Source organism: Emys orbicularis, chromosome 8 (assembly GCF_028017835.1).
Source record: "Emys orbicularis isolate rEmyOrb1 chromosome 8, rEmyOrb1.hap1, whole genome shotgun sequence".
Lineage (NCBI taxonomy): Eukaryota > Metazoa > Chordata > Testudines > Emydidae > Emys > Emys orbicularis.
The window spans coordinates 19,280,171-19,295,276 of NC_088690.1; the positions used below are offsets into that span (position 1 = coordinate 19,280,171).

The 15,106-nt window shown below is 42.1% G+C and overlaps 1 protein-coding gene across 1 annotated transcript in view; it reads left to right on the plus strand.

Annotated features, from left to right (window-relative positions):
• LEPR (leptin receptor) overlaps window positions 1-14,733 on the plus strand; it is a 51,530-nt gene extending 36,797 nt beyond the window's left edge. Inside the window, exons 13-18 of the mRNA XM_065409368.1 lie at window positions 1,493-1,709; window positions 5,010-5,192; window positions 6,138-6,233; window positions 6,936-7,038; window positions 8,227-8,302; window positions 13,912-14,733. Coding sequence (XP_065265440.1) covers window positions 1,493-1,709; window positions 5,010-5,192; window positions 6,138-6,233; window positions 6,936-7,038; window positions 8,227-8,302; window positions 13,912-14,733 — 1,497 coding nt within the window. The remainder of the gene's footprint in view (window positions 1-1,492; window positions 1,710-5,009; window positions 5,193-6,137; window positions 6,234-6,935; window positions 7,039-8,226; window positions 8,303-13,911) is intronic.
• The last annotated feature ends 373 nt before the right edge of the window (window positions 14,734-15,106 follow it).

Genomic DNA, 15,106 nt, shown 5'->3' on the forward strand with positions numbered 1-15,106 from the left:
CCACCTCTCAAAGCAAACAAGTCCTTTTGCTCTGCTAAAGAATCACTGCATGGCCAGCTCCTCTTCCCAGCCTCTCAGCACCCAGGATAGGAAGGACAGTATTTTATCCAGAGAGTAAAGCACTCACCCTCCTTCCTGTTGGGACAAATCTTGCCACCTGGGCTGCACTGAATCGCAGCAGTTTGGAGGAATAGAAGCTCCAATATCATATGTATAAATCAAATCATGATGTCTTAAGACTTGACCAGGCAATACACTATAAAATATAATTGCAAAGATGTACTGTTCATTTATTTTAAAAAGTTGTTTGTTTTTTTTTGGTAAATATTGCACTTGAGTCTGATGCTTGGCTACATGTGCCAAAAAACCAAAGGCTTCAGCTGGCTACCTGCAGGGGTCAGGAAGGGATCCCCAGTCCCCTCATTTCCCCCCTCACTCCCATGTATTCTGGTGTGATGTATTTTGTCTCCTTCCTCTGAAGCATCTAGATGGCCACAGTTGGAGATGGGACCATGGACAGGGTAGGCCAGAGCTCTGAGATGACACTGAGAATTCTCTCTTTCCAAGGCTTGGCTGGTTGGTTCTTGCTCATATGCTCAGAGTCTAACTGATCACCATGTGTGGCATCAGGAAGGAATTTCCCCCAGGTCAGATTGGCAGTAACCTTGGGGATTTTCACCTTCCTCTGCAGCATGTGGTTCGCTTTCCAGGATTATCTGGGTATACCTCACTTATTCATTTCCCTGCCATTGCAGGACCCTCGGGCATTGTTGCACCTCAGTCCCTCCTATTCTTTGCCTGTGGCACAGAATCTAGTCTCCTTTGGGCTTATTTTGGTTGTGAGGCCCTTCTGGCCTTAAACTCTATGACTTGGAGTCTTTAAAAACAACGAATGCAAGTTATATTGAAAGATGTTAGTCTCCATTTGCCAGATTCTCAGAAAAGGAGGCCCAAGGTCTGTGTGCAGAATTGTTCTAGCACCTGTAAACCATCCCCTGTACAATTGCTATGACTCTACATGCAAACTGTGTAATTGCACATGCAAATGATTAGTTAGGTGATTGACTGACTACCCTTATTTGCACATGTAGTCATGGTAACTGTGCCTGCAGCCTCGCATGCATTATTGCATCTGGTCTTGAGCCTCCTTTACAGAAAAAACGTCCCCAATTTAGGATCATGGCAATTCCTTCTGGCTCTGCATCCTTTAAAAATAATAAGATAAAACAATGAGTTACCAGAGCAAATTAAAGGTTTGCATTTCCTCGATCACACTTGTCTTAGGAGCTATGGTAAGTAGAGATGTCAGGCGTCAGTGATTATGGAAAAACTTTAGCCTGTTTAAATGGACAGCAATATTTTAGGTATAAGGAAAGTAGTCTCACTGATGGGTATCATTTAGGGTCCTGCTCTCTCAGAACTAGAAGGCTGTTCTCTACTGCCCAGTGAAAATCAAACCCAGCCAGCTAAAATATACTGATGTTTCCTGCAGCCATTGATGAAGAATTACTCATTATGCAGTGTGTGCGGATATATTGTAAAGCATCACACTTCAGAAAACATCACTTGGACTGAATATGTCACCAATGGCACTACCTACACATATCCATGGACGGAGGATGCAGACACCATTACAATTCTAGCTGTTAACTCAGTTGGAGCTTCCTCAATGAATTTTAATTTAACTCTGTCACAGCAAATGAGCACAGGTAAGAATAACAGGTTAGTAATAACACTGATGCATTCAGAAGATGTTTAACATTCGGAATGCCTACTGTGCCTTTTGGCAGTTTTCTTTTAACAAAGAAATCTTTATTAACAAGGAAAATGTACATCTTATGATGACTTTCTCTGCTATTATAGGAATGAAAAGCTTGAAACGCTTTTTAACAGAACTGAAATTTCCCAATATTTTGTTTCGGCAATGCCAAAACATTCCCACTGCGGGAACGTTTTGGTGGTTCTGAAATTTATGCATCCCAGGACCCCTGGCTGCTCAGCTCGGGGACTGCTTGGCTCCCTTGGCTGCCAACTGCCTCGCCAGCTGGGGATTCATTTTCCCTGGCAGCCTGCTGTGTGAGTGTGGGGGACCCAGAGAACTGGATAGCCTGGCAGCCTACCCTGTGGACTGCAGGGGAACTGGAGATCCCAGGAAATTGAGCAGCTTGACGTGCCCCAGCTTTCTGAGAACCCGCGGCAGATGAGCAGTGGGGGAACTAGGGAGCTAGGTGGGCTGGCAGGAAACCAGGCTCGCCAGCCGGCCTGCTTCTTCTGTCAAGACTTTTGATGAAATCAACGTATTCCTGTGGAACATTTTCAGGGCCGGCTCTAGGTTTTTTGCCGCCCCAAGCAAAAAAAATTTTGGCTGCCCCCCGTCCCAGCCCTGGGCTCCTCACTGCACCCCCCTGCCACCCCAACCCTGGGCTCTCCCCCACCACCCGCACCCCCTGCCCTGGCTCTCCCCCCCCGACCCGCACCCCCCTGCCGCCCCAGTCCTGGGCTCTCACCCCCCCACCTGCACCCCCCTGCCGCCCCAGCCCTGGGCTCCCCCTACCCCCCCACCATTGCCTCCCACACACACCTCCTGCCGCCCCAGCCCTGGGCTCTCCTTCCCTCCCCCCCCCCCCCCCGCCCTGCACCCTCCTTCCGCCGCAGCCCTGGGTCACTGGTAACTCGCTCCCAGGGCGGGTCATTCAGCAGGAATTTTGGGTGTGCACAGAACACAGACAGGATTGGTTCCCATATGGTTACAGAACTGCAGTAAAGTGGAACAATTTTCAGCTTGTGTGATTGGAGGATATCTGGATGCATATTATAAGACTGTCCTACATAAATGAGGAAAAGTTGAGGTGCCTTTATTATTCTTTTGTTCCACTCTTTCTTTCTATGGGGAATTTGCCAATGCAATATCACTGTCTTCCTTTTAAACAAACAAACAAACAAACAAAAGGCAATGGCTGTTGAAAATAGCAATTCCAGTCCTAATAACCACTGGGAAGCATTTCTTGCTCAATTTTATCCTACTTTTTCTACAGCAAGTTACAGTGGATCAGTATATTTGATTTGGGAGAAATGAAGTAACAGCCGCCCAAACTGAGCTTGAGCACTCCTGAATTTTGAGGTGTTCAAATCTGGAAGGCAGGTGCTGGGGGGGAGGGGGCTGTGGCTCCGCAGGGGAGCACGGCAGCATGTATGCAGCAGCGTGTCTGGCGCTGCGCGAAGCCAGACATGCTGGTCTGAGTGGCACGGTAAGGGGGCTGGGGGGTTGGAGAAGGGGTAAGGGGTTCCGGGGGGGCAGTCAAGGGACAGGGAGAAGGGGGGATTAGATGGGTCAGGGGTTCGGGGGGCGGCAGTCAGGGGACAGGCAGCAATTGGATAGGCATGGGAGTCCCAGGGGTTTGTCAGGGGACAGGTAGGGGGTGGGGTCCTAGGGAGGAAGTTGGGGGGGTCTCAGGAGGGGGCAGTTGGGGACAAGGAGAAGGGAGGCTTAGATAGGGAGTGGGGTCCCGGGAGGGGGCAGTTGGGGACAAGGACCAGTGGGACTTAGATAGGGGGTGGGATCCTGGGGGGCAGTTGGGGCAGGGGTCCCCGGAGGGGGTGATCAGGGAGCAGGGGGGGTTGGATGGGTTGGGGTTTCTGTGGGGGGCAGTCGGAGGGAGTGGATGGTGGCAGGGTGGGGCTACCCTCCCTCCCCGTGGAGTGTCCTATTTTTTGAATGTTAAAATATGGAATCCCTACTCACAGTGCAGCTCTCCATTCACTGCAGCATGAGGTCTCAGCTTCCTCACTCCCTCCCCCTCTTTCCTGTTGGTAGTGGCCAAGGGAATGCTGGGAAATGTAGTTCTTTCCCTGCTCCAGGGCTGGCTCTATAGGCAGGGAGCTAACCAAGGAACTACAGCTCCCAGGGCCCCCTGTTGGTTCTCAGCTCCCAGGCTGGATCCCTGCCGCCCCTGCAAATGGGCTGCCTCAAGCATGTGCTTGCTTTGCTGGTGCCTAGAGCCGCCCCTGAACATTTTGATTTCCATTGACTCAGCATTTTCTGACAGCTCACTTACTCATTATTGACTTTACACTTCATAGGAGCACCCTCTTTGTTGATTCACCCAGACTCTGCCTTGTTAGGCGGTAGTCTGTATTTAAATGTTGTGGGAAGCATTACTGCAACCTATAGGCAGAGCTGAAATTTTGTAAAATAGTAGTTAAAGGCATGTGCTTTTTATGGGTCAAAGTCTGGTTGATGGTGTGCATGAACATACCTCAGAAAGGCTGCAACTAGCAGCAGGAGCTCGAGATGGAAATTGGCCACGTAGGTTCTTATCCCTGTTCCATAGAAGAGTGTAACAGCACTTGAGCCATAGATTTATGCTCTGTTTTGCTAGCTACATTTTGATGGTTTTTAGCTATTACGGTATGTCTCAACTAAGGGGTGAAGGTTTGAAAGATTGAGGTAAGAACCAGGAATATTGCTCAAAACAGGAATATTGCTTAAGGAGAGAACTCGATGCGAAATGTGGTGGGAACACAACCCACAGATTTGATCCATTTAACACCTGGAACCAGATACTCAGGGCTTGTCTACACGGTGGGCTAATGTGCTCTACAGGGGTGTGATTTCTCAAGTGCACTAACAATTTTCACATTAATCGGTCCATGTAGACGCTGCTGGTGTGCTTTAATGTAGTGCTGTTTCAAACAGAACTACGTTAAAACACACTAGGGTACCTTCAGTGTGCACTGGCAGAATCTGAAAGGACCAATTAATGTGCAACATGTTGGTGTGCTTTAGAAATCACACCTCTGTAGAGCGCATTACCCCACCGTGAAGACAAGTCCTGTGCTGGTGTAAAACAATGTCACTTCATTGACTTAAGTGGAGATGCAAAAATAAACAACAAAGAACCTAAACCATTATAGTCTTTTTCTTGGGATCTGAGATGCAGCACGTGTAACCCAACTCTGATTTGGTATAGCTGATCTCATTTTAATCATGCTTTTTACTGTTTTATCAGTGAATATCGTGCAGTCACTCAGTGCTTATCCAGTAAACAGCAGTTGTGTAATTCTGACCTGGACACTTTCACCTCAAATGTATGTGATAACGTCTTTTGTTATCGAATGGAAAAACCTTAATGAGGAAGAACAAATGAAATGGATACAAGTTGCTCCAAATATTAGCAAATACTATATTTATGGTGAGTTTGTACTTGAAAATAAACACACATGGTATTTTTTACCTGTGTTACAGTGTGGTGAAAGGTTGTACTTTCTGGGTACGTGAATCCAGCCTCTTTGTGGTATCCTTCTCTTTTTTAATGAAAGAATAGTTTGAGTGTTAAAGATTGCTCTTGGCTGTACTGGATCTTACTTGTCAGTTGAGGGTCAACTATAGAGCTAATGAGCGGGGCTGATACAGAATTGCTGACTGGTCCTTATTGCTGTTAAAAACCCAGGCCCTGGTCCTGCATCACCTTGTGTCACATAGGCATTGGTCCACAAGGCCATGCACACCTTAGTCGCTGCACACAAAGGCACTACAGCCTAGTCAGTTCAGATCTGCGCAAATCTCCATATAGTATACTCTGGGCCTGACCCTCCTTTCATTTGCACCTGCTTTATGCTGATATAACTGCCTTGATCTGAATGGAGTTGCTCCTGATTTACATCCATTTAAGTATCATCATTACCATATTGAACTTGGGAAAAAGTATGCTTCATCTTTGTTACATCCTGTATATGTGTGGGTTTGTATTTGGCTAGTGAGGAAGTGATAAAGAGGAAAGCTCAGTTATATATGTTATGCTAACACCAATATATGCTGAATGTATGTTAAATATAAATATTACATATATCTACTATTTATCCAGATTTTACTAAAGCTTTGTGGCTTTAATATTTATAACCTTTTCATCAAAAGCTAATAATTCCATAAGAAGAAATTGCTAATATATCCAAAATAGATTGTTGGGTCTACATTTGAATCCAAAATTATAAGGTTTAAACTAGAGGAAATAGCTGTTTTTTTCCTGTGGGCTTGCCTTGAGCCTCTGTTGCATGAGATCAAAGCCTCTCTAGAGGCTAGTATTTTATAGTCTTACTAAATTGGAATTTAAATCAAAAGCCTGATTTCTTCTTTCCAGATCATTTTATTCTTATTGAGAAGTACCAGTTTAGCCTGTACCCAATATCCCCTGAAGGAGTAGGCAACCCCAAAACGACTGATGAATTCATCAAAGGTGACCAATATGATCTTAATTATTTTTTATTAAGCAGCAGCTGGTTAGTAAAAGTTCCATTTGGATATGATATGGACTCTTGCTCATGTTTTTTATGAGAAACATCAAGAAAACAGTGGTGAAAACACAGTGATTGAAGTATAACTGACACTAGTCACGTTGGTATAAATTGGCATAGCTTAGTTGAAGTCAGTGGAGTACCCCCACCAACTTCTCCTGGCACTGTCTGTACATTTAATTTAATACCATAATGCATTTCAAGATTTCACCCACATTTTCAAAAGGGACAGTGTTCTGCAGGGAAGGGGCATATGTTGGGACAGTCCCAAGGGGTTTCTGAGGTCCTGTATTCCCATGGTTCTTCTGTGTATGGGCTACTCCCTTTGCTTTGTTTGCCGTGGTGATGATTCTGAGTAACAGGGGAACAATGGACAATCCCACAGAGACATGGGAGCCACTGAGTTTTTAGAGTAATTTCACCTCCTATGTATTTGTCCACACGTCAGGAGTGACACAGTACAACTTACTTAAGGGCATGTATAACCTACTAATGTACAGTCGAGTAATTTGTTTCCGATTTGTATGCATACTGATCATTATCTAAATGGTTCTATTTATAGATATTTTTAATTGCAATAAAGTTAGGACCGATGACTGGAAAAATATTGCAAATAGTGTGAAACAGATTCCTTTCGTTTTCAGATAGGAGTGAAAAACGGAATGATGCAGGCCTCTATGTGATTCTACCAATAGTTATTTCATCCTTCGTTTTGTTGCTTGGAACTTTGCTGATCTCGCAACAAAGGCATGTTGTTTATTTTCACATATGATTCCCTAAATGTGCTTATAAGAAGATACTGCAGCTTAAAAAGTGTGTGCCTATAGAAACACTCATACCTAGTTAGCTTTTGGCACCATTTATATATTTGAGATGTACATTATCTGAAAGACAGCATAGTCTAGTGTGATGGTTCTCAAACGTATTTGATTGCGCCCCCCTTCTTTGTGTCTGCAGTAGTTTATCCCCCCGCACTAGACAAGTAGATATATCGATAAAAAATAATCAACATGCAACTCTCACTACATATTAAAAACTATAAGGCATTGATTCAAACAGAGCCATTTAAGTATAGAGTAATGTCACCTTTAAGTGAGATCCTGCTTACTGGCATCACACCGTTGTTACTAGTGTGATGGGTGTGCCTGTTTTTTGAAGCAGAGCAATTCCATGAATTGCACGAATGAGCCAGTAACCCATTGTAATAAAAGCAAAACTGCGATCGTGGTCGATGCTTACAATTAAATGTGCATGCCGCATCGTAGCAAACGGATTAACGTACAGATGGCAACGACTTTGTATACATTTGCTAGGCAAGCTTAGCAGAAATCCGTCACAATGCAGAGTGCCATCAAGAGTCAAATGCACAGCACCGTCTGCGGACTGATATGTCTGGAGGAATCAGCTTTGTTAGTTATTCATTGCTGTGGGTAAAATGAGCGCAGCAAGCTTCCCCCTCACCCCAAAGCTCCTCATGCCTCCCCCCCCAATACAACCCCCAATTTGAGAACCTCTGGTTTAGTGGATTGAACACAACACTGGGAACTAGAAATTTCTGAATGCCCATCAGGGCCGGCTCCAGCATTTCTGCCGCCCCAAGCAAAAAAAAAAAAAAAAAAAAAAAAGCCGCGATTGGCGGCAGCAGTTCAGTGGCAGGTCCTTCGCTCCTAGAGGGAGTGAGGGACCTGCCGCCCCCGAATTGCCGCACGTGCCGCCCCTCTCCCTTGGCCGCCCCAAGCACCTGCTTGTTAAGCTGGTGCCTGGAGACAGCCCTGATGCCCATGTTCAGTACCTTTGAAAATCAGGCCATTACCCGTCTCTGCTTATGTTCTTGTACTACCCTGATAGTGAGCAGTTGTATATTTCTGTCTTGAGCACTGCCATATACAATGTGTATATTCAGCACTAAATCAATACTTTGTCTAAACATTTCAGAATGAAGAAACTGTTCTGGGAGGATGTTCCAAACCCCAAGAACTGCTCCTGGGCACAAGGAGTTAATTTTCAAAAGGTATGGGGTTTCCATAGTGATACGTTTTTTTAATATGGTTTATGTGTTTCACACTCTTACATTCAGTTTAAAGTGTTAAACTGTTAAGAATTATCCAAATAATCAAACACAAGATCTTGAAGCCACTGAGAGTGGCAAAATGCAGTTTTCTTCAGCTGTAGAAAGCTGACAGTTGGATGTGGGCTAGAACCTCGGATCAAGACCTATTTTGAAATTCATGGGCAATCTTAGGGTATGTTTACACTCTGTGTAACCCAGTGTTTCCAAGCCTGTACTTGAGCATCCACACGGCATTGTAAACTTGGGCTTACAGTTGCTGGACCCAGGTCTCACAGCCATGTTAATGCATTCACACTGCTTTATGCGGACCTTCTGTCTCTGGTCTGCGGCATGAGCTGCGTCCACACTGCAAAAAGATAGGGCTTGGACTCGAGTCAGAGCAGGACTTGGGCTCTGACCCACTCCTCCAGCAGCGTGCCAGGACACAGGTCCTGTATGTTTGCTGACCTGAGTCAAACTGATTTTTGTGTGGATGGAAGTGGGGGCTAGGACTCAAAGTTGAGTCAAAGTCCAGGCTTAGTGTGAAGTAGAGCTAAATCCTGCCACCAGATGATTAGTTGTATGACACCCTTTGAAGTTGGGGGGCGGGGAGGGCACATGTGCATACCCAGGGCCAAATTCTTTGCTGGTGCAAACCGGCTCAGCTACAGTTGTGCTGTGCCAATTTACAGACTTAAATGGACATGCACCAGTTCAGACTAGCTGAGAATTTGTCCCTCAGTTCCAGAATTTGACACTTATTCTGTAATCATTGAGACAGTAACTTAAAAATTCAGGATTATTATTTCAAAAAGAAAATGCATCTAATGGACCCACGACTGTTTAGATTTTTTTCAAATATTTAATTTTCATTCCCAGTGAAGTTTTCTTTTCTCATCTTTTATTTTATTTCATTTCATTTAAACAGAGAATGGACATTCTTTGAAGTCTAATCATGATCACTTCCTGCTGAACCATTGTGCCAGCTCCCAGACTTCATATACAGAATTGTTACAAGATTTTTCTGTTTACATTCAGAAGACAGGAAACACAGATACAATACATGATGATTGATTTAAAGATAGTCCTGGAAATAGTTTTGTTCAAAACTTAAGATGCCCATGCAAAATCAGGGACAGTTGCCATATTGCAGCCTAGAGCAGGGTTTGCTACACATGTAGGCAAAAATCTTGCTTTAAATCACATTTTTAACCTTTGTTTAGTGACCTGTTTATTAAGGCTCTGACTTGCAAAGGGCTGAACACTTTCATCTCCTAGACTTCAATAAGAGTTGAGAATGCCCAGCACCTATGAGGATGGAGCCATAGAAGCAGAAATATCAGAATGGTCTGAGATTCAGCTAGTTAAGTGCAAGACTTGCCCAGTTATCAACTTAAAATATTTTTTTAACAGAGTTATTGGTTGTTTACCCAAGAACTAGCCTGATTCTGATGCTGAACAGCTTTGGGAATTTCCACTGACTTCAGGCATGTTGAGGAGGCCAAACCCAGCATCTGGATGTGCACAGCACTCCCATTAAGGTCAATGGGAGCTGATCACATGCATCTGAGTGCAGAATTTAGTCCAAAGAATTTGCAGAAATAATTTAGAGTGTTCATTCTGCCTTAGTTTTCTCTGACAAGGACCATTGTCCATGTTATGTTGTGTAGACAGGTACTTCACTCACTATCATTTAAACACATAGCTATTCCCACAGCCACTTTAATAACAGTGTCTGACATTAGGGGTGTGTGTGTGTGTGTGTGTGTGTGTGTGTCTGTGTGTATGTGTGTGTGTGTGTACACAAATCTGTTGTTACCCTTAGTATGGCAACTTCTGCTTAGTGTAATCTCCATTTAGCATCATTTCCTGTTTGTAGCTAACCTATTACTTATTATATTAAAGTCTTTTCTTTCTTTTTTGTTTAAAGTGTTGCTGTATTGTTAGAATGCAAAGAATATCATTTAATATTAAACAAAGTTCATTGAAATATATAATATAGGGTCTGGTCCAAAGCTCCCTGAAGTCAGTGAGACTCTTTCCATTAGATACATGGAGTGGTGGACCAGCACCACAGTGCTGCTATACTGACAGCAATGGAGAAAATGCTTTACAGTTTTGAAAAGTATCAAATATGGCTGTAGGGCTTTGAACAAAGATTTGTGCATTGCTAGAGGAAGTGTGTGAGTTGCACAGAGACCTTTTTATTTACTTAATTAACTTAGCTATATATAGAAAGGGAAACTTATCACCACAGGCACCAATAACTCGCATGTTGGATCAGGGACTGTGGGCCTGATTCTCCTCTCACGCTGGTGTAAATCAGGAGTAAGTCCATTAAGATCAGTGAAGTTAGACTAATTTACAAACAGCCAAAGGAGAGTAAAGGATTTATACTCCTATGACATTATTCCGTATTCTTATGTCCCATTGGGTTCCTAGCTAAGGAGAAAGAAGTTATGCATGTGAATATAAAGTGTATTGTGCTGAATGGGAAATTGAAGGGTCATGTGACCTTTGACAGCTTGTACTGCAATACAGTCTATATATTTAATGCATGCTTCCTTCGTACACTTTATTAATCTCAGTGAAAAATGGGTCACTTGGGTATGTCTACAATGCAATAAAAGACTCATGGCATGGCTGCAGCTGGCCCGGGTCAGCTCACTTGGGCTTGCAGGGCTTGGGCTGTGGGGCTAAAAATTGCAGTTTAGGCATTTGGGCAAAGGCTGGAGCCCGGGCTCTGAAACCTTGCAATGCAGGGGCGTCTCAGAGCCCAGGATGCAGCTTGAGCCTGACTGTCTACACTGCAACTTTTAGCCCTGCAGACCATGCCCTGTGAACCAGTCAATTCACCAGACTCTGAAACTCGTTATTTTTATTGCAGTGTAGATGTAACCATACTGATGAGCACCGTTGTGCATCTCTGATTCCATGTGCATCCAAGGCCAGGGTCTATACTCCTTTGAAAATAGAAGGAATTTATGCAGCTGGGGCTAGATTCTTCCCTCATTTATGTGAATGCAATTTCCAGTGGGAAAAACGAAGTGCAGAACTTGTACTATAACTCTCATTAGCTTTGATACCCATTGCCTGAATAAAACTTCCACATATCAGCACTAGAAACCTCTAACGTCCTTATGTCTGAAGCCATGTGTAACTCTTATTTTCTTTTGATACGTCTGTCAGAATACAAGATTAACTAGATTCAATAATTGGTTACTAATGTGTGTATTTAATATAGTATGTTCTGTGATTGATACTGCAAGGCTGTATTTATGGAGTATTAGTTTAACAAAATATTATCATTTTTAATCATTAATGCAGTACGGCATAGGATGGGTAAATCCTGCGTCTGTACTGCAATCTTGCAAAATGTACACGTGCTTAATGTTAAGATCATGGGTGATCCCACTGAGTTTCCAGTGAAATGACTCTTGTACTTAAGGATAAGGATGTGAATAAGTGTTTGCAGGATTGGGTCATAGGGTCTAATCCTGCAGACCTTACTTATCTAAAGCTCCAAATGATTTCCAAGGGAGATATGGCTGAGTAATGACTACGGCACTATCCCTGAAAAGATGTATGCACATGTTTAACTTTACATAGTGTGAGTAGTCCCATTGACCTCAATTATTATTCCCAGTGAGTAAAATTAAGCAGGACCTAAGGACTGCAGGATTGTGAGGGGAGCATATTTTGTTGTCTCCTTGTGTCTGGCAAATGAGTGTGAATTAAATTTTACTCTGTGCCACTTGAGGCCATGAGTATTCCCTTTTGGTTTCATAGAATTATGTTAACTGCTATAAGATATTTTTGCACAAATCATATGACACACATGTTGAGAACATATTTTACAGTGATATTTACACATGTTACTCTGTCATTATTTACATTATATTATGGTATTGCATCTTTCTCAGGAGATTGTATATTCATTGTATTTGTATATTCATCTAATATATTTTACTTAGTGACATGTTTGATTCAGCAGAAAGTGACATTTACTAATTGAAATATCTATTTTAAAAAGTGGTATTTGATCATTTAATTTTTGATATTTGATAAAAAGTGATAGGCAGTATTCTTAATGTGATCCTGTAGAACTCATATCCAGAGTTATGCTCATGCTTCAGGGCCTAAGTCAACCTCTAGTTAATGGTGGTCAGTAAGAAACGTGTTTGCCGAGAGGTCCACAGCTGCCTACTGTGGGGTTTCTGCTCTGAAGTATCTTATACTGGCCACTGTTGATGAGAGAATACTGGACTAGATGGACCATTGGTCTGATTCATTACAACAGTTCCTACATTCCTACCTGGATTCATAGGTGATCTGCCTTAGGGAAGGATAAATTTCAGCAAGGGACATTCAATATGAATTAAAGACATTTCTTGGTATATGCATTGTAGCAACTGTCTGCAGCTCATTTCAGTAATCAGTTTGCTAATTTTAAATGTCATATTCACAGTACTTTTGAAGTCCATGGGAGTTCTGAGCATGCAAGCAATGCAGAAGCTATCCCAAATCAACATTTAGGCTACAATTCAGCAAGGTACCAAAGCAAGTGTTGACATTTAAATATGTGAGTAGTTTAAAAACATGCTTAAATACCTTGCTAAATCAGGGCCTTAAATGCTATGGTGATGGCTATTCTAGGTTAAACAAACACCCACTAGCCTAAGATAGATAAAATTGTACCATACCTTCTTATAATGTACACCGGTCTAAGCATTATGAAATATTCCTCGTTACTTTGGAAGGTTTCCTGCTGTGATATAATATCTGTATGGTTTATTAACATAAATACAATCTGTTGTTTTTAACTAATTGTTTTTCATTTGTCTTAATTAAACTCATCAGTGGGTATACACTTTAAAGTGAACTTTTCTTAGCAGTAAATAGGAAAGCCAGTTTCCTATTATCAATTTATACTGCGGTATATTTGAAATGTTTATATATATTTCCCATCCTTTATGATGTAGGATAGGAGGCATTTCCCTAAAATAAGTGTGTGTGTGTGTGTGTAAATTTCAAACATGCAGACCTTACTTACAGGTGAAGAGCCTAAAAAAATTATTGGATGGTAGGATTTGACTCTAGATAGTACAGTATAATCATAACAGGCATAGTCATTTCAGTTTTGAAAATTATTTTGATTCATTTCTAATATGCCAAATTGTTCATGCAATTGAAATAAAATGCCAAAAATTCCTGTAGCATATAAGGCTTTATCCTGCAAAGCACTAAAGTACTAGCTTAATTTTAAGGACATGAATAGTGCCATTGAAATTAATGGAGTTTGCTGAATTAAGCCAGAATGCTCAGCACCTTCCAGGATCAGCCCTTCCCTGCACACATAAGACACAGGCATGTGCTTGCTTTCTTTATCCCCAATTCCCCCCTTCGATACCCTGCCACATAGCAGACTTAGGTTTTGTTTGTTTTTCATCAATGTACTTTTTATATTAAAATATGCTAGTTTTCATCTGTGGCTCTTAAGTACAGTAACTTCATATTGAAATAAAGCTATTCAATGATAGATGAGCATTAAAATATGTCTTTTCTTCTAGCCTGAAACTTTTGAGCATCTTTTTATCAAGCATCCTGAAGCAATATCATTTGGGCCTCTTCTTCTGGAGCCAGAAATAGTTTTGGAAGACATCAATGTTGCTAAAGCACTGAAAAGTGAAGACAAGCAAGATTTATTAGCAGTTGATTCAATGTTCACAACGATTCAAGACTCTGAGCATGACTCGGCTTGTTCTAGCAGCCATTTCAGTAACAGCCTTTTTGAGAGTTCCCATGATGACAAAGTCAGTGAAGGAATTACGAGACAGTCCAATGTTAAGTATGCTACAATTATCAGTAACTGCAAATCAAGTGGGCTTTATGAAGAGCAAAATAATCTAAGTGGTTCATTTAATGGATGCTTCCTAGGTGAAGATTCCTTAGTTACAGATCCTTTCTCTAGATCATGGGAGGTGGGAAATCAGGCATTTCTAATATTACCTGATCAACATCCGAGCCAAGCTAGCAAAACTATATCCCTTTCTGTTGTTTCTTCTGAGGGCTTTTCAGAACCTTCAGACCATGATGACACTTTCAGTGATGGAGACAGTCCTGAGAGGAGCCTTTATTACTTAGGGCTAACATCAATTAAAAAAAATGAAAATGATATTTTTTTAACAGAAAATTCTAGAGTGATGTGTCATCTTCACACAAATGGTTTATTCAAAGACATGGGGTTTCTTCAGGATACTTCTTCCGATTTAAATCCCTTTATCAAAAATAGCCTTAAATATGAAAACTCTGTTAAAACTTTTGTACCATACATGCCACAATTTCAGGCCACCACCATTAAACTACAAGAGACAACAGAGACCAAAACTTAAGTCATCACAGCATAGTCCCATATTTCTACCTGATTGCTACTGTTAGTATTTTTTTTTAGAAGGGCCAATATCTTCCCCACCCACCCCACAGGAAACTCTCAAGAATAGTGAACATGTAATGCCCACATTTTGAAGTTGGATGCCGCTCCTACATTTGACTGACATAAATCAGCACTTTGGCTCCACAGAATTCCACGTATTGGCCTAATTTAAAAACCTCAGATTAGGGCTTTCAGTTCCTCATTTCGTTGTTTCAAGTATTTGGTACTTAATTAGCTATTTGTGGTGCCTACTCTACATGTTTCTCTGACCGTGTCCTGTTGCAGACACTCAAATGAGAAAATTGGTCTTGAAAGGTCTTATGACAAGGATT